Source organism: Zootoca vivipara, chromosome W (genome assembly GCF_963506605.1).
Source record: "Zootoca vivipara chromosome W, rZooViv1.1, whole genome shotgun sequence".
NCBI classification, from domain to species: domain Eukaryota; kingdom Metazoa; phylum Chordata; class Lepidosauria; order Squamata; family Lacertidae; genus Zootoca; species Zootoca vivipara.
This window is the reverse complement of record NC_083293.1, coordinates 3,375,975-3,393,819: the sequence shown is the minus strand read 5'-3', so window position 1 is coordinate 3,393,819 and position 17,845 is coordinate 3,375,975. Positions and strand designations below refer to the sequence as shown.

The window sequence follows — 17,845 nt, the reverse complement described above, 5'->3', positions numbered from 1 at the left end:
CCCTGAGGAAGGTACCTTAGATTTAGAAAAATGGGATAAAGTGGGTTTGGTTTTGAGTAAATCTGACCGACCCTCTGTTCAAATCTTACATACGTGGAAACTATGCCGATCAGCTGTAGCTAAAGTGGCTAACCCACTGCTACTGCTCCAAGATCCTTCTTCAGCATCCCCAAGCCCAAGGATTTTGCCCCCTTCTCAACCTCCAGGGCTGGGAAAAGATTTTGCTCTTAAAGCAGCTTCAGCCCCTGCAGCAGCCCTGCCTTCTGCCGGCTCCTTGTTGCCTGGATCTAATTTAGAAATAATGCCTCCTTCCTTTTCTGTGGGCTTTTGCCCAGAGGCAGTACCTCAGACCGCAGTGCAACCGATGGTGAGTCAGGCTTTAAAGGAAGGTGATAGTGAGGTAACTTTGGATGTTCTGCCTTTAATGGCTAACCTTCCAAATGAGCAAATAGTTGTTATAAGAATTTTGAGGTCATATATATATATATATATAATTGTTCATAAAACATGTACATGAATGTACAGGCACATGTCTGAAGCAGCACAGGAAGACAGGCCTGACTGACACCATTTTGACTCTCTCTCTCTGACCAGGTGTTCCTCTGCAAGGAAGAAGGGGGGTGGGGGGAACCTTCTCATTGTCTCAGGAATTAAAGTGATAATCCCTGGCATCCTGATACCTGAGTGCCAGACAAAAGGGTGTGATTACCTTGGCTGGGAAACAGGGAAATGTAAATATCTCTCTTTTTTGTTGATTAGGTTTTGGGGGCAGGGGGCAGGGTCCAGACTGCTCAGATTACTGCCACCAGACCTCCCCTTTCATGATGTACCTATGATGAATCTAGGGAGGGGGGTCTTGGGCTACACCCCTTCTGTGACATATGGATGATGCTTCTGGGGGGTGGGCTGAAACCAATTTCAAATTTCTTTTTAAGGGCAAGACACCTTTGTTTGGGGTTCCTTCCTTGTTCTCCTGCGTGAGGGGAAGGACCCTGTTGCAACAGCGAAAATAAAGGCTTTCCTTCTCAAACTTCTCTGGTTGGCCTCTGTTATATTCTCCTACCAATGGAGAACCCAATAAGGGAATAAAGGCAGATTTTTGCCTATATCATAGTCATGGTAAAATCTCAAGAGTTGCCTGTTATTCCATTGATTTTGACTGAAAGAGAGCAGCAAGTTGCTGCTGATGATAGTTTTTTGGATGCAAATGAGAGCAGACCTCCACTGAGAAAGCTCTCTAGCCTTATTTTCACTGAGTTGCCAATCTCTGTTAATGTAAGCAAGGTCAAAGATTTTTTTCCTATCTTGAATGAGCAAACATGCATTGTTAAAGATGCATGGCAGGAAGATGCTAGAGTCTTTGGGCTTCCAGTCGCTCGCGCGGCCATGTCAGTCGAGGTTTTGCTCGCTGAGTAAAACCTGGCGCTTCAAGGACTGGGCACGTCGCTCCGGCGTAGCGTGTGCCCTTAGAAATCCCAAAAGGGGCTTTTTGGGAACGTGGTGGTCCGGCTGTGTATTTTGCGGGCTCCCCCCTCCCCGGGAACGGCTTTTTTTTAAGCTGCCGAGAGCGAGGGGGTCGGAGCTGCAGCACGAACGGACTTGGTGCTTTCCTTGATAGCGCGAAGCCGCAGGACTGACTGGCAACAGCGGGTGATTCTTCCTTCAAATGAAATGCAAGGAACCGTGAGTAACAAGCGGAATTAATCAGATTAATTGGTGATATTAAAGTTTGGCCACGGATAAGGGGTTTAAAAGAAGGAAGCCAGCCCCTATCTACTGTTTGAGGCGGCAGCAGCAAAAGTTACTGAAGCCGCAAAGACTTTTTAGAGACTAAGACTTTTTCTGGAGAGCTGTCAAACCTCCCCTATGGAGAGGGGGGGGGAAGACGATTTAGGTGTATTCAGAGAACAATCAAGTAATTAAGCTGTAAAGATCAAAAGGGAGTCATTTGCTGGAAAGGAGGACCTGTCAGCTCAGCCAGAGAATAGAGGCTTTGTTAGTGTAACAGAGCCTCAAAAGAATTGGGAAAGAGCTGTGAAGTCTGCCTCTTTGTAACTATTTGGAAGTTGGGACAGTGTTATTTGAAAGCTGAAAACTTGCCACATTGTTGGAATTATATTGAGAAAACTGCAATAGACTGTTAGGGAGTTTGGCTATTCCTCTATGGATTGAAAGTACTTGCTGCCTGTGAGAAAGGAACTTGGTTTCCAGCATCTACCCAGTTGTTTGGGCTACATGAAGATTTGGTGACCTTGGGAGCCAGCTGGAGAAAAGTGTTTTCCAGCATTGCAGCCACTGTTGGTAATACAGTGGTGTTTTTGAATTTGGAGGAAACTAAAGTAATTTCCAGCACGTCGGCTGCTGTGTGGATTATAAAATATTTTGGGCTTTGGTGAAAGAGATGGTGTTTTCCAGCACATCAGCTGCTGTGTGGATTACAAATGATTGGTGATTTGCTTGGTGAAGAACTTATGTGATTTCCAGCACGTTGGCTGCTGTGTGGATTACAAAATAATTTTAAGGGCAGAAGTTCTGCTGGTCTAGCACATTAGCTGCTAAGTGGATTACAAAATTTGGGACTCTGCAAAGAAAGCACCTCTCTGGACCTGAAGATATAATAACTATATTGTGGATTACAGCTTTTTGGTGTGGGAAGGCACATTAGCTGCCTGGTGGATTACAAATTATTTGATAATTATAAAGGTGGAATATATAATTAGAAAATGACGGGTACGGATAAAAAAATGCAATTGAGAAGGGAGTCCAGAGATCAAGCTTTTCAAGAACAAATTTTGGAATTTATGAAAGATAATAAGCAGAGCCTACAAAGTTTAACCACAGAGGTCAAAGCCACTACAAAGTGTCTCCAGGAATTTAAAGAAGAATTTGGTGTATTGAAAAAAGATCTTCAGGAAGTAAAAACGCAGGTCTCTGGTTTAAATGTAAGAGTGACGGATATTGAAACAAATAAGTTAACGGATTTAGAAAAGTTGCAGGAAGAAACGCAAATTAGGCTCGCTTTTATCGAATTACAAGATAAGGAGAATCAATTAAGACTTAGAAATTTGCCGGAGCTGGAGAAGGGAAAAGGTGATTTGGGAGATTTAATTGCTCAAGAATTTTCTGACTGGTGGGGCCTGGATAAAGAAGAGGTAAAAGCCACTATTTTGAGGGCCTACAGAGTAGGCCCAAAAAAGAAAAAAGATTCTAATTTTTTGAATGATTGTATAGTGGTCTTTCAAACAAAGGAGCAAAGAGACAAGATACTAGGCCACCACTATCAGAAAAAATTGGAAGTTCTCCAGCATACGATAATTTTATTTAAAGAAGTGCCTAAATTCTTTTTGTCTAAGAGAAATAGATATACAGACCTGACAACGATTCTGACAAGGAAAAATATTTTTTTTAAGTGGAAATTTCCAGAGGGCCTGGCATTTAAATATAAACAAAAGGAGTACAAGATCCGATCGGTTGAGGATAAAAGAAGATTTTTGGAAAGTCACGCAGAGGATTTTATATTATCAACTGGAGGAGATCAAGGTTTGGGAGCCGGTGCTGGACCAGGGGCATTTGATTTGGAATTGCTGGCAGGAGCAGGAGCTGGGACTGGAGCTGGGCCAGGGGAAGACTCTTAAATTATAAAGTAAGACAAGATGGCGTTAAGAGTACTTTCGTGGAATGTGAACGGACTTAATTCAAGCGTGAAAAGAAGGAAGATTTATCATGTAGTTAAAAAGCAGAATTTGGATATTATTTGTTTGCAAGAGACCCATGTAATTAGGACTCATAGAAAAATTCTACAAAACAAGTTATTGGGCCAAGAGTTTATATCTGCTGATAAAGTCAAGAAAAGAGGGGTAGTCATTTATGTAAAGGAAAAATATAATCCTAAATTGCTGTTTAAGGATGAAATAGGGAGATATATTGCAGTGGAAATATCTCTGCAAGGCGAAAAATGTTTGATACTTGGAATTTATGCACCAAATGAAGCTAAATCAGACTTTTTTAAGAATATACACACTACGTTGTTGGATTATTTGGATTATAAGATCATAATGATGGGAGATTTTAATGGGGCCGTATCGACGATGATGGACAGAACTCAAAGACAAAAAATATCTAATGATGGTAAGCTTCCAAAAACATTTTTTGATTTGGTAGAGAACTTAGACTTAGTAGATGTTTGGAGGCTAAGAAATCCATTGGAAAAAGAGTTCACCTTTTTCTCGGACTCGCAAAAGTCAGGAAGTAGATTGGACTATATTTGGATTACCAAGGACTTATGTCCAAAAGTGACAAAAAGCGAGATATGCCCCAGAACCTACTCAGACTACAACGCAGTTTTGATGGAGCTGAAACAGTATCTGCAGGGTTCTTTTAGATGGAGAATGAATGACTCTTTATTGAGAAATGAACAGATAATCAACAAGGCCCAGAAGATGTTGAAAGATTATTTCGAATTAAATTTGAATAAAGGACAGAATATTACAATGGTTTGGGATGCCAGCAAAGCAGTAATGAGAGGATTTTTGATCCAACAGAATACAATTTGGAAGAAGAAGAGAAATGAAAAGAAGGAAAACATTTTGGATAAATTGAAGGGAAAAGAAAAAAAATTGAGAGATAATCCGAAAAGTCAGGAAGTCCAAAAAGAAATAAAAGCTTTGCAGGTGCAGTATTCCCAAATAATAAACGAGGAAATAGAATGGAAAATTAGAAGAATGAAGCAAAGATCCTTCGAATCGGCTAATAAGTGTGGGAAATTGTTGGCATGGCAATTGAAAAGAAGACAGAAAGAGAATACCATCATAAAGATTATGGAAGAAGGAAAATCTATTGAGAACCCTGCAGAGATAAGGAAATGTTTTACAAAATATTATAAACAGCTATATAAAAGGGAAAAAGAAGATTTAGATGGGATAGAGAAATTTATAAAAGAAAATGGGCTGCAGAAAATTCCAGTACAACAAAAGAACCTACTGAATGGACCGATTACAAGACAAGAGATCGAAATGGCGATTCAAGAACTGAAAAGTGACAAAGCCCCAGGGCCGGATGGACTTACCTCAAAGTACTACAAAACATTAAAAAACTGGTTGATACAACCATTAATGGAGGTAGCAAATGAGATTTTAGGGGGGGGCAAAGCACCAGAGACTTGGAAAGAAGCTTTTATTTCTCTGATACCAAAACCGGATGTGGATAAGACTCAGGTTAAGAATTATAGACCAATCTCCTTATTAAATGTGGACTACAAGATATTTGCTAGTATCTTGGCGTTAAGATTGAAAAGGGTGTTGAAAGACTTAATTCATAAAGACCAGGCAGGATTCCTGCCTGGAAGACATATGAAGGACAATGTAAGATTTATAATAGACATTTTGGAGAGACTGGAAGTGAAAATAAACACCAAAGCAATGTTAATTTTTGTGGACGCCGAAAAAGCCTTTGATAATATTTCTTGGAATTTTATGAAAAGTAATTTTGAAAAAATGGAGGTTGGCCAAAATTTTATTAATGGGCTTAATGGTATCTATTCTGAGCAAAGAGCGAAGATTATTGTAAATAATGTGGTATCAGATGAGATAAGAATTGAGAAAGGAACAAGACAAGGGTGCCCACTCTCCCCCCTGTTATTTATTTCTGTACTAGAGGTTTTGTTGAATATGATAAGGAGCGATGAAGGTGTCAAAGGGATTACAGTGGGTTCGAAACAATATAAGTTAAAGGCCTTTGCAGATGATTTAGTATTGACTTTGCAGAATCCCGAACAGAGTGCAGTGAGAGCACTGCAGATAATTCAAGAGTTTGGCAGTGTGGCGGGTTTTAAGCTGAATAAAGGGAAAACTAAAGTATTGGATAAAAATCTGACAATACAAGAGAGACAGAATATAGAGGAATGCACAGGACTGAAGTGTGTAAAAAAGGTGAAATATCTAGGAGTTAATATGACGTCAAAAAATTTGAATTTGTATAAAGACAATTATGAGAAATTATGGAAAGAAATCCAGAGAGATTTGGAAGTATGGACGAGGTTAAAATTGTCTTTAATGGGTAGAATAGCAACTGTTAAAATGAATGTTTTGCCGAGAATGTTGTTTTTATTTCAGGCCCTACCGATAGTCGATAAAATGAAATGCTTTCAAGAATGGCAGAAGATATTGTCTAAATTTGTCTGGCAGGGGAAGAAACCAAGAATTAAATATAAACTTCTGACTGATGTTAAAGAAAGAGGAGGATTTTCCCTGCCGGACTTAAAGATTTATTTTGAAGCTGCTGCCTTTTGTTGGTTGAAAGATTGGTTTTTGTTAGATAATGATGATTTGTTGGATTTAGAGGGTCATGATAACGCATTTGGTTGGCATGCATATTTATGGTATGATAAAGTGAAATTGCATAAAGGTTTTAAAAACCATATAATCAGGAAATCATTGTTTAATGTCTGGATGAGATATAAGGATTTGTTGGAAAGGAGAACTCCTAGGTGGATCTCACCTCTTGAGGCAAAGAAACCTAAAAGGACAAATATGGATGAGAATAGGTTGAAATATAAAGATATCTTGATGGAAGTGGGAAACCACTTTAAGTTAAGACCATACGAACAATTGAAAGATAGGTTGAGTGACTGGTTTCAGTATGTGCAGATAAATGAGGTATTCAAGTTAGACAAAAAATTAGGATTCCAATCAGAAAAATCGAAATTAGAGACGGAGTTATTAGAGACAGATCACAAGAATTTGTCCAGAATGTATAATTTGTTGTTAGAATGGCATTTGAAAGATGAGCAAACAAAATCAGTTATGATTGAATGGGCCAAGGATCTGGGTCATAATGTGATGATGTCGGAGTGGGAAAAATTGTGGAAGAAAGGTATGAAATTTACGGCTTGTACGGTGTTGAAGGAAAATTTGATGAAAATGATGTATAGATGGTATCTGACGCCGGTCAAGCTAGCTAAAATGTACCACAAAAGCGACAATAAATGTTGGAAATGTAAACAGGATGTTGGCTCATTCTACCATATGTGGTGGACATGCCCTAAGATAAAAGGCTTCTGGGAAATGATTTACAATGAATTGAAAAAGATGTTTAAGAACACATTTTCGAAAAAACCGGAAGCCTTTTTGCTTGGAATAATTGGGGAAGAAATCCCCAAGGATGATGTTAATCTGTTTATGTATGCCACCACAGCCGCTAGGATTTTATTAGCAAAATATTGGAAAAAAGAAGAATTGCCTTCGAAGCAGGAATGGCAAATGAAAATGATGGACTATATGGAATTGGCAGAATTGACAGGAAGACTCCGGGACCAGACAAATGACAAAGTTTCAAAGGACTGGAAGAAATTTAAAATGTATATAGGGAATGTATTCGATAATTAGAGTTTGAAAATCCAGGAAAGTAAAGAGGTTAAGGCATTAGGGAAACAATAGAAGATTTAAAGTTTGAAATTAGGGTAAATGATATGAAGATGAATTAACTTGGAAGTTTTAAAGGGATTGCATGATGGGAAAGAAGATGATTTAGAAACTGCTATAGAAGTTTTAAAAAAATGAAAACCAGATAGTAGGGAATTGGGGAAGCCTGAAGACAATGAGTATTATAATGGATGAGAAATGATATATTTTTTTGTTATATTTTTGTATTTTGTATTTTGATGTTTTTGATATGTTTTTGTATTTTGTATTTTGTATGTTTGGTGTATGTTTGTTGAAAAAATGTTCAATAAAAAATATTATTAAAAAAAAAGGAAGATGCTAGAGTCTTTCTCTCTGTTTCGAATGAGCTTACATGCATTGCAGAAAAGTTTCTGCAGGAAGTTTTTGAGTTTAGTACTTTTCAAAGCAGTTTAGAAAAAATCCATTCTCTAGAGCAGCTTTGCCTCGCTTCAGTTAGTAGAAGATCTTTTGAAATTGCTGCATATGAACCAGATTGAAGGGAAGATTTAAATTTGCATGTCTTTCCTTGAGGCAAATTTTTTTGTTTGGCTACCAGGAAAGTTTTGCTAGTAGATGGTTTTTTGTTTCTCAGCTAACCAGAACTCTCTTTGTTAGAGAAGCTTGTTAAAGTTTTAATTCTTTAGTTTTCAGTTGGTTTTAAAATATCTGCTTACCAGCAACCAGACTGGAAAAAAATTGAAATTGGATGTTTTTGCTGCATTGAAGTAAATTCTGCACAACATACATGCAGTGAATTGGTTCTGAGTTTTTAATACTTATCTCTTGATAGCAGTATTGTTTAGCTTCATGTATTTTTATGTTTAGATATGCAGACATGAGCATGAGTAAATTTATAGGCTCAATTCTGCTCTATGTATTTAGTTTAAATCTTTTTTCTATCTATATGTGGGTAAGAGATAAATTGAGGATTGTTTTTTACAGAATTTTCCTTTTCAGAATGCCTAAATGTTCTCTGACTTGAATTTAATTTCTGAAGGAATTCCAGCATCAAAGGTTAATTGTTAATGTTTTTCCTTCAAGACTTAATTATTTTTTTCTCCTAGCACTGAGTGAGATGTTGTCAGACTGGGACATGCATTTAAGTTCCTCTTCTTTGTGTGTGAGATGTTGGTTCTTTGTTCTCATTTCATAGGTTTACACTCTGCACATGCTCAAGCACTCTCTGATTGTGATCTCTTCTTTAATCTCCAGTGATAAAGTTCTGGGTTAATGATGTTCCTTTATTCACAGGAAATATTTACTCTCTTTAACTCTAGAGTGATCTTCAGTATTTTGTTTCTTAATCTTTTATTTTCTGATAAATGTTTGATAACTTTTTCTATTGATATGATGTATGATATTTTAGGATGCTGTAACTGGTGTTTAAAAGCAGGTCCCGATGCCTCAGACTTCCAGGAAATTACATGAAGGAAATTTATTTTAATGCTAAATAACATGTTTTTCTTGTAGGTAACATTTCAGAAGTGCTGAATATGATTGTTGGCTGTGATTTTCCTATTTAGTCTTTGGTGGTATAAAAATTGGTTAACATGTTTAAATTTTTTTAATCTAGCTTTTTTCATGGTTTTATTGCTGTAATTTCTCCCATATTAGATTAGTCTAAAGGTGGATACAGAGCAGCTGCATAATTTCTTTGTTCCTTCTCTGTTGTTTTGTTCAAGTCAAGTTGCCAGTCCTCAATGAGGAGAGCTAACAAAAGTTTTATTTTTTAGCTAGTGGACTTGCTTCAACGTATTTTTTCCTCATTGTATGTTTTTGGGTTATAACATGTTTTCTTTTCCAGAAACTATTCTCTAACTAGCTTTTGGGAATGGGTTACATAAATACTTTGTAAAGACTTCTTTCTTTGTAAGTTTTTCAATTTAGCTACATGTGCTCCCTCTACATTCCTAGGTCCTTTGTTCTCAATTCCTCCTCCCTTTGGGGAGAGGGGGGGAAAGGGCTAATCAAGTTTTTTTTAGGTTTGCTTTTACCTCTGCTGGAGAAAACCTTACTCAAGAGTAAATTTACCCACCAGGTTTTTTTTTCCTTCACATGTTTTTTTTTAATGAACTTTTTCTGAATGCCAATGGGATTTTAACTTCAGTTCTTATAAGATACTATATTTTAACTTCCTAGGTTTTTTACTTTTATGCTTATTAGTTGCATTACTGTATTTTATATTTCTGCTTTTGTGAATTTCTTCTTTCTGCAGCTTCTACACGAAAAAAATAAATAAAAAAAAGGTGAAATATAGGATTGTAGCTGTATGTTGGTCCTATGATACTATTATTTAGTCTTTCACTTATCTCAGTTAAAACTTTTAATATTCAACTTTAATTAAAACAAAATAAATAAATAAATAACTTTTCTATTTTAGGTTTTTTTGAATTATGCCATAAGTTGTTCCTTTAACATACTTTTTAGGATTATTTTAGGTTCTTCTCCAGTTGCTGGAACATCTGCTGATTCAGATGGAGAGGAACAGATTTTTACTAATGTTGCTCAAGCTCATAATTTTGGGGCAAGGGCAATTCTGCTTACTTTAACAGGTTTCTGCGGAAAGTTTAAGCTGATGTGGTGATGTGGACCTAGCACCAGATTCCTTCTACAGAAGTTTCATCCTAGTCCTAACTGAACAACACAGGCATAACTGGACAAAGTACAAGGAAAGACAATTTGGAGAACCCTGAAGACTTGATGAGTTTCAGATGTCACATGTCAACTACAAGTTTCTAAACATCCAGAAAGATCCAGAGTTTGCCCAGAGACGTTTTAGCTAAAGACTTTCCTGTAGTTATCAAATTATCAGAACATACCATCAATCAATTGATTGTTGTGATTTATATTAAGCCTATTCATTTATTGCTTATGATCTTCTGTAATCATTGTGGTTGTATTTTATGATTTTGTTTTATATTGATATTGTTGTATGCTTATGTCTATTCAATATTTTCCTGATATAATGTAGTCTAGTTTCAATCTTGGTATTATGGGTAATTGCTTATTTTAGGATTGCTAGGGTTTATAAGTTTGCTTAGGTAGAATTTATGATCACATATGAGTTTGTAATCTCAGTTAATATTTGATGTTTTCATATTATATTTCCTCTTTCTTCATGCTCCTTTTGTTTTTCTCAATCTACCTCAGGAATCTCTCGGATCTCTGTTATTCAGACGTCATCTGCAGGAATGTGATGAGGATGCAATGCCCTTACTATCCTAATTGCAAGAGAATTCTCTCTGGCACACAAAACAAAATTAAAAAAGGAAAGATGGCATGTAGGGGTGACTTTCTAGTGATCTATGGAAGGGAATCAGGTATTCATAATTATGTGCGCTTGTGGAGGATGTCTGAGCTTCGTGGCTCCCTTGATATACCTCTGCTGCCTGAATTATGAAATTCCTGGTCTTGGACATAGGTTTCTGGGATGGTTACTGACTCCATTGCTTTCTACCTGGCAAGCACGTTTCAGTCTGGGTTGCAAGAAACAGGCATTTGTTGCCATTTGTTCTTGCCTGGCTGTGAAACATTTGGGTCAATAGATCTGGGTAAAAGGGCATCTGTTAATCTTCTTCCTTTCCCTGCTTGTCTTTGAAAAGCTGAAAAACCTGTTTTCTGCCAGGGATTCCTGGGGCTCTTTCCTGTCTTTAGAAGTAGTCTCTTTGATGTCCAGGAAGTCTTTTTAGCAGCTAGGTGTTAGTTCCAGATCTTCCCAACAGTATCAGAATTAAGGTGGGAGGAAACCTGGGAGGGGTTTTAGAATAGGATGAATTCTATTGGATGATTTGAATCTTTGTAACTTTTTGATATTGTAATAAAAAGATCTGGCGAAGGGAAAGAGAGACGCACTTTCCCTCCCAGAGATTTGCTGGTTGAATCTCTGTGTCCTTTGTCTTTGTTTTCAATGTGGTATTGCCACAGAAGAGGATCCCAGCAGGGTTGAATCTTTCCGTAAAAAAAGAAAAGAAAAAAGGATTTAAATCAAGTCTGGTTGATTTAAATTGGGATTCGAACTGGGTTTTAAACGAAACATCAATGATAGCGAGGTTGAATCTCTCCACAAAATAGGGAAAAGACGGGGACTGCAAGCCTGATGGGATTCGAATCTGGATTTCAATCGATTGGAAGAGAGCTAAATCCTGACAGTAAGAGCTGTTCGACAGTGGCATTTGATGCCAATAAGTGTGGGGGAGTCGCCTTCTTTGGAGGTCTTTAAGCAGAGGCTTGACAGCCATATGTCAAGAATGCTTTGATGGTGTTTCCTGCTTGGCAGGGGGTTGGACTGGATGGCCCTTGTGGTCTCTTCCAACTCTAGGATTCTAAATCCACCTGCCAAGACCTAGATTCGAACCCAGGAACCTCACCTCGCGGTGCCGGTCTCGATCTCGGGATTTCTCTCGCACCCAGTCGATGGTGTTGAAATCTTCGTACGTCCCGACACCAGGAAGCGGATATTCCAGGAAGTCGCGCATCCGGCTTATTTCGTCGAACCCGTTCCCGGCATGAGGGGAAAGCTGCGGAGAGGATTTAAAATGTATCCTTCCAAAATATTGTCAATATTAAGAGGATGGTTTTACTTTTAATTTTTTGTAAAGATTTTTTCTTCTAAAAGCATTTAATTTACTGGTATTTTTTATACAAAAAAAATAATCTGATTTTTTAAATTTAATTTAATTTAATTATTTTGACCAAACTGCGGGAGGCAGTGCAAGACAGGAGTGCCTGGAGTGCTCTGGTCCATGGGGTCACGAAGAGTCGGACATGACTAAACGACTAAACAACAACAATAACAACAATTTATTTAATTATGGGCTTTTATCCAACCTGGGTCTCTTCTAACACTATGATTATATGAATTTCCCTTAAAAATTTTTTAATGATTTTTAAATTAATTTTCACATATATTCACAATACATCACCTCGTGTCCTCTTATTAAATCTGTTGGCTCAGGAGGCAACAGGCCTGGGTTTGACATCCCACCGGCAGCCCCCCTTGCCAGCCGTCACATTACAGGCCTCGAGTGCGAATGGCGTCAAAGGGGGAAAGTTCCGAGAGAGCAAAGTCGAGAAGGCCGGGTTGATCTTTAAGCAGGCGAGGAAAATGCCAAAAACATCCCAGGGGAAATCAAGTGTGAAATGTTGCACAGGACTTTTTTTTCTGAGGTTGGGAAATGATTCATAAGGAGTTTAAAAATAAATGTAAAAAAAAAAGAGATTAAAAAGAAACGTTTCGGGGGAGGACGGCCCAGAAAGCCGAAGCCTTTCGTTGGGATTCCTCCCTGCATAGAATAATAGGATTGTAGAATATTAAAGCTGGTGAAGGGGGTCCAAAAGGTAATCTAGTCCAACCGCCTGCAATGCAGGAATCGCACCCGGGACCGATCCGAGCTATTTGAAACCTTCGAGGGGGGAAAGAGTCCGCAGCCTGTAAAAACCTGGTCTTCTGGTTGTCAATATTGAGAGGATGCCAATGAGGCGGATATATATTTTATTTCTTTGTTTACCTGGCGTCACTTCCTGGTCCAGAGGTGGGACGTCGCCTGCCAGGGAGAAGCTGAGGGTGCCGCCGTCGCTGACCTCCACCAGGTCCTCATCGCTGGTGCTGCTCTGGAAGCTCCCGCGCCGGAAACGGCGGCCCTCCATCGCCCACCAGTCCGGGATCTGCGGCGGGAGAGAAGGAGACATAGCTGCCAAGTACCCCGTTTTCCCCGGGAAACCCCCGTTTTTACTTACTTTTTCCCAGTGGTCCCCCGTATCACTTCGTCTCCCGTTTTTCTCCGTTGTTTTCTCCTGCCGGCGGCCATTTTTTCCCTTTCTGATTTGCCCTTCTATGGGCACCAAAAATGGCCTCCGCCGGCTTCAAAAGTCGCATCTACGCATGCCCGGAAGTGCATAGACGCGACTTCCGGTGTTGACGGTGGCCATTTTGGTGCCCATAGATGGGCGGAGCGACACCGGAAGTTGCGTCAACGCACTTCCTGACATGCGTAGAAGTGACTTTCGAAGCCGGCGGCGGCCATTTTTCGTGCCCATAGAGTGGGAAAACGACACCGGAAGTTACGTCGACGCAACTTCCGGTGTCACACGGCTGCCGGTCCCGGATTCTGCAGTCTGGGACTTGGAAGGTAAGGAAATGGATCAAAGTCCCCCATTCAAACCACGACTATCACTTGTACAAGTCAGGGGGGAAATAAATTCCAATTTGTATCATCTACAAGATCTTTTTTGAATTATGGTGCTGGAGGAGACTCTTGAGAGTCCCATGGACTGCTAGAAGATCAAACCTATCCATTCTTAAGGAAATCAGCCCTGAGTGCTCCCTGGAAGGACAGATCGTGAAGCTGAGGCTCCAATACTTTGGCCACCTCATGAGAAGAGAAGAATCCTTGGAAAAGACCCTGATGTTGGGAAAGATTGAGGGCACTAGGAGAAGGGGACGACAGAGGACAAGATGGTTGGACAGTGTTCTCAAAGCTACGAACATGAGTTTGACCAAACTGCGGGAGGCAGTGCAAGACAGGAGTGCCTGGCGTGCTATGGTCCATGGGGTCACGAAGAGTCGGACACGACTAAACGACTAAACAACAACAACAACAACACAAGATCTTACTTCTTTTATTGTACAGTCCATTGATTATTGGTTCCGTTTCGGGGATCAATATTCCCGATAGAGAGCAAAACCCGCGTTCAAATGGCTGTTTTTAAAAGTCCGTAACGAATCTACGCATCTACGCATGCCCGGAAGTGCATAGACGCGACTTCCGGTGGGCGGAGCGACACCAGAAGTTGCGTCGACGTACTTCCTGACATGCGTAGAAGCGACTTTCGAAGCCGGCGGTGGCCATTTTTGGTGCCCATAGAAGGGCAAAGCGACACCGGGAGTTACGTTGACGCAACTTCCGGTGTCACACGGCTGCCGCTCCCGGATTCTGCAGTCCGGGACTTAGAAGGTAAGGAAGGAGAGGAGAGTCTTCCCTATGAGAAGGTTGGAAGGGATACTGGGCGGTCATCCAGCCCAACCCGCAGCCAGGAAGGAATCTGATTGGTGGAGCTGGACATCTAGTCCCACACCCCCTGCTAGGATGATAGATAGGGAAGGGTTCCAGGGTCATCTAGTGCAACCCACGGCCAGAAAGGAATCTGATTGGAGGAGCTCGCCATCCCTGCTAGGATGATAGATAGGGAAGGGTTCCAGGGTCATCTAGTGCAACCCACGGCCAGAAAGGAATCTGATTGGAGGAGCTGGCCATCTAGTCCAACCCTCTGCTGAAACGATAGACAGGGAAGGGTTCCAGGGTCATCTAGCCCAACCCTGATCCAAATGTGATTGACAGGGGGATTTCTGCCTTGCCCAAGGGTGGACTAGATGCCTCTCAGTCTCTCTGCTGGCTCTCCCTTCCTTGGAGTGTATTTCAGTCGAGATCCCTCCGTGCCAGGAGCTCCTCATGACGATTGTGCAAGGCACCACCCTTTCTTTCCACAGAGCCGTTTCTTCTTCCGCTGTGGCATCTGAATTGCGCCCAAAAGCAGAAGTCGGGCTGAACATCCACTGCTAATGCCTGGCCAGAGGCACCTCGCCCCCACAGATCTAGCTCAGTTGTTATTGATATTAATATTTACATTAATATTAACATTATTTGAAGGCTTGCACCAATAAGAATGTGTGCGCATGCAGTGTCCGAAACACAACTCATGCTCGCCCCTCCCAAAATGCACAAATTGATTGTGCATTTGCAAGGGGGACTGCAGAACCGGAAACACAAGACAGCTGGCCGAGGCGGGGCAGGAAAAGCTTGCGCCACTTCGCCGCCGACACAGCCTTTCCAACGAAAGCTGGCCCACGTTTGCGTTGCCTCTGAATCTAATTTAAATGTAAAATTAATTTGAATCGGACAACACTCTCTCTCTTGCGAGCATCCGATCTACAGAAGGGACCCTGAGGGTAATCCAGCCCGACCCCCGGCAAGGCAGCAATCACGGCTTGTGATGTTAAATTCTTGATAATAAAAAAGACTGAAAATTGGGGGGCAATAGGGAACTGGAAGTCTGGGAGCAAAGATCCGGAGGAAGTCTGAACTGACTGGGAGAATCTGAGATTGGGGAGACGAGACGGTGGAAGAAGACTGGAAGAAATTTAAGATTTATTTGGAGAATGAATATACAGTGGTACCTCGGTTTATGAACACAATTGGTTCCGGAAGTCTGTTCATAAACTGAAGCGTTCATAAACTGAAGCGAACTTTCCCATTGAAAGTAATGGAAAGTGGATTAATCCGTTCCAGACGGGTCCACGGCGTTCGTAAACCGAAAATTCATAAACCGAGGTGTTCATAAACCGAGGTTCCACTGTAAAATTAAAAATGGACAATAAGGGAAATGGAAGTACAAAGAGGCTGTAGAAGCAGCTAGATACAGTAAGAAGGGAATAGGTTTATATGTAATAGAATTATTAAGATTGTTAGATCCAAATGCTGGGAACGTGTGTTTAAAATGGATTAAAAAATTGTTTTTATAAAAAGTATTTTAGAAGAAGAAATGGTTTAAGAAGAGAGCGCTATATTAGTTACTAATAGAAACGTGGAGGGGGGGAAGGAGGAAGTCGACAGGGAAATAAATTTATCTGAGAAATGTTAAAGAATTGTTTTTTCCTTTTTTCTGTTTTTCACTTTTATGTTTTCTTATTTTCTGTATTTTTTGTTTTTTCCCTGTATTTGATATAAAACCAATAAAAATATACTTTAAAAAAAAACCACAAAGATTCAGAGGGGTGTAAGAGGGGGTTTGGACGGCAGTAGGGAACTGGAGGGGGTCTGTGGGGCAAAATAAATTAAATAAATGATATTAATAGGAAACTGGAGGGGGTTTGGGGAGCAAAAGGGAAGTGGAGGAGGTCTTTGGGGCAAAATAAATTTAATAAATGATATTAATAGGAAACTGGAGGGGGTTTGGGGAGCAAAAGGGAAGTGGAGGGGGTCTGTGGGGCAAAATAAATTTAATAAATGATATTAATGGGAAACTGGAGGGGGTTTGGGGGGCAAAAAGGAAGTGGAGGGAGGTCTGTGGGGCAAAATAAATTTAATAAATGATATTAATAGGAAACTGGAGGGGGTTTGGGGGGCAAAAGGGAAGTGGAGGGAGGTCTGTGGGGCAAAATAAATTTAATAAATGATATTAATAGGAAACTGGAGGGGGTTTGGGGGGCAAAAGGGAAGTGGAGGGAGGTCTGGGGGCAACCTAAATTTAATAAATGATATGAATATTGATACTAGTAGGAAACTGGAGGGGTCAGGGGGCAACAACAATCTAATAAATATTCTTCATATCAATAATAACAGGCAACTGAAGAAGCCTTCCACTCACCTGCGGGATATTCCGGCTCTCCTCAGCGCGCGGGCGCCGCCATCTTGATCTCTCACGTGACGCGGGAGAAGAGCGGGTGGGCGGGGACAGGGCGGGGCTTGTCGCAGGAGTAGGAGAGGCGATTGGAGAGCGAGGGCGGCGTAGGGAACAAGGGGGAGCGGTGAGTGGTTGGCTGCTTCTGGAGGGCGGGGCTAGGCATGAGGAGAAGAGATGGCGGTTGCGGCGGGAGGGGGAGGGGCCAAAGAAGGGAGGAGCTTCTTTGCAGGAGGAAGCGCTCCAATGAGGCTGGAGAGGCGGGGCCAGAGATGGGGTCAGGACCCGTGGAGGGGCGGGGCTTCCCTGTGGGAGAGGCGGGGCCAATGAAGGGCGGGGCTTCCTTGCGGGAGGCGGAGCAAACGCTCAACTGTTGCCAGAGAAAGGGCAGGAGGGGCGGGGCCAGTGAAGAGGCGGGGCTCCTTTCAGGAAGCTCAACTGGGGCGAGGAGCGCTGGAGGGGCGGGGCCAGAGAAGGGGCGGGGCATCTGCGCAGGAGGAGGAGGAGGGGACGGGGGATGGCGGCTGTTGCTGGGGGGGGCGTGATTGATTGATTAATTGATTGATTGATAGGTATTCCCCCCTTTTCCTCCCAGGAGGTCTCGGTCCTTCCCTGCTTGGAACCCTTTTCAAGAGAACCCTGCTAGGTAGGCTGTTAGGCCAAGCGAGTTCACACCACGTGGTTGTGATCTGTGATGTGTGATCACGTGATTGTGATCTGTGACGGAGTAGAATCATAGAATCCTAGAGTTGGAAGAGACACCAAGGGCCATCCAGTTCAACCCCCTGCCAAGCAGGAAACACCATCAAAGCATTCTTGACATATGCCTGTCAAGCCTCTGCTTAAAGACCTCCAAAGAAGGAGACTCCACCACACTCCTTGGTAGCAAATTCCACTGCCAAACAGCTGTTACTGTCAGGAAGTTCTTCCTAATGTTGAGGTGGAATCTTCTTTCTTGTAGTTTGAATCCATTGCTCCGTGTCCGCTTCTCTGGAGCAGCAGAAAACAAT

General features: G+C 41.3%; 1 protein-coding gene across 1 annotated transcript in view; it reads right to left on the bottom strand.

Annotated features, from left to right (window-relative positions):
* The window catches only part of LOC118078610 (H(+)/Cl(-) exchange transporter 5-like), a 105,670-nt gene extending 90,071 nt beyond the window's left edge, over positions 1-15,599 (bottom strand). The window contains 2 exon segments of the mRNA XM_060270109.1: positions 11,807-11,956; positions 12,947-15,599. Coding sequence (XP_060126092.1) covers positions 11,807-11,914 — 108 coding nt within the window. The 5' untranslated portion in view covers positions 11,915-11,956; positions 12,947-15,599.
* Positions 15,600-17,845: the final 2,246 nt, after the last annotated feature.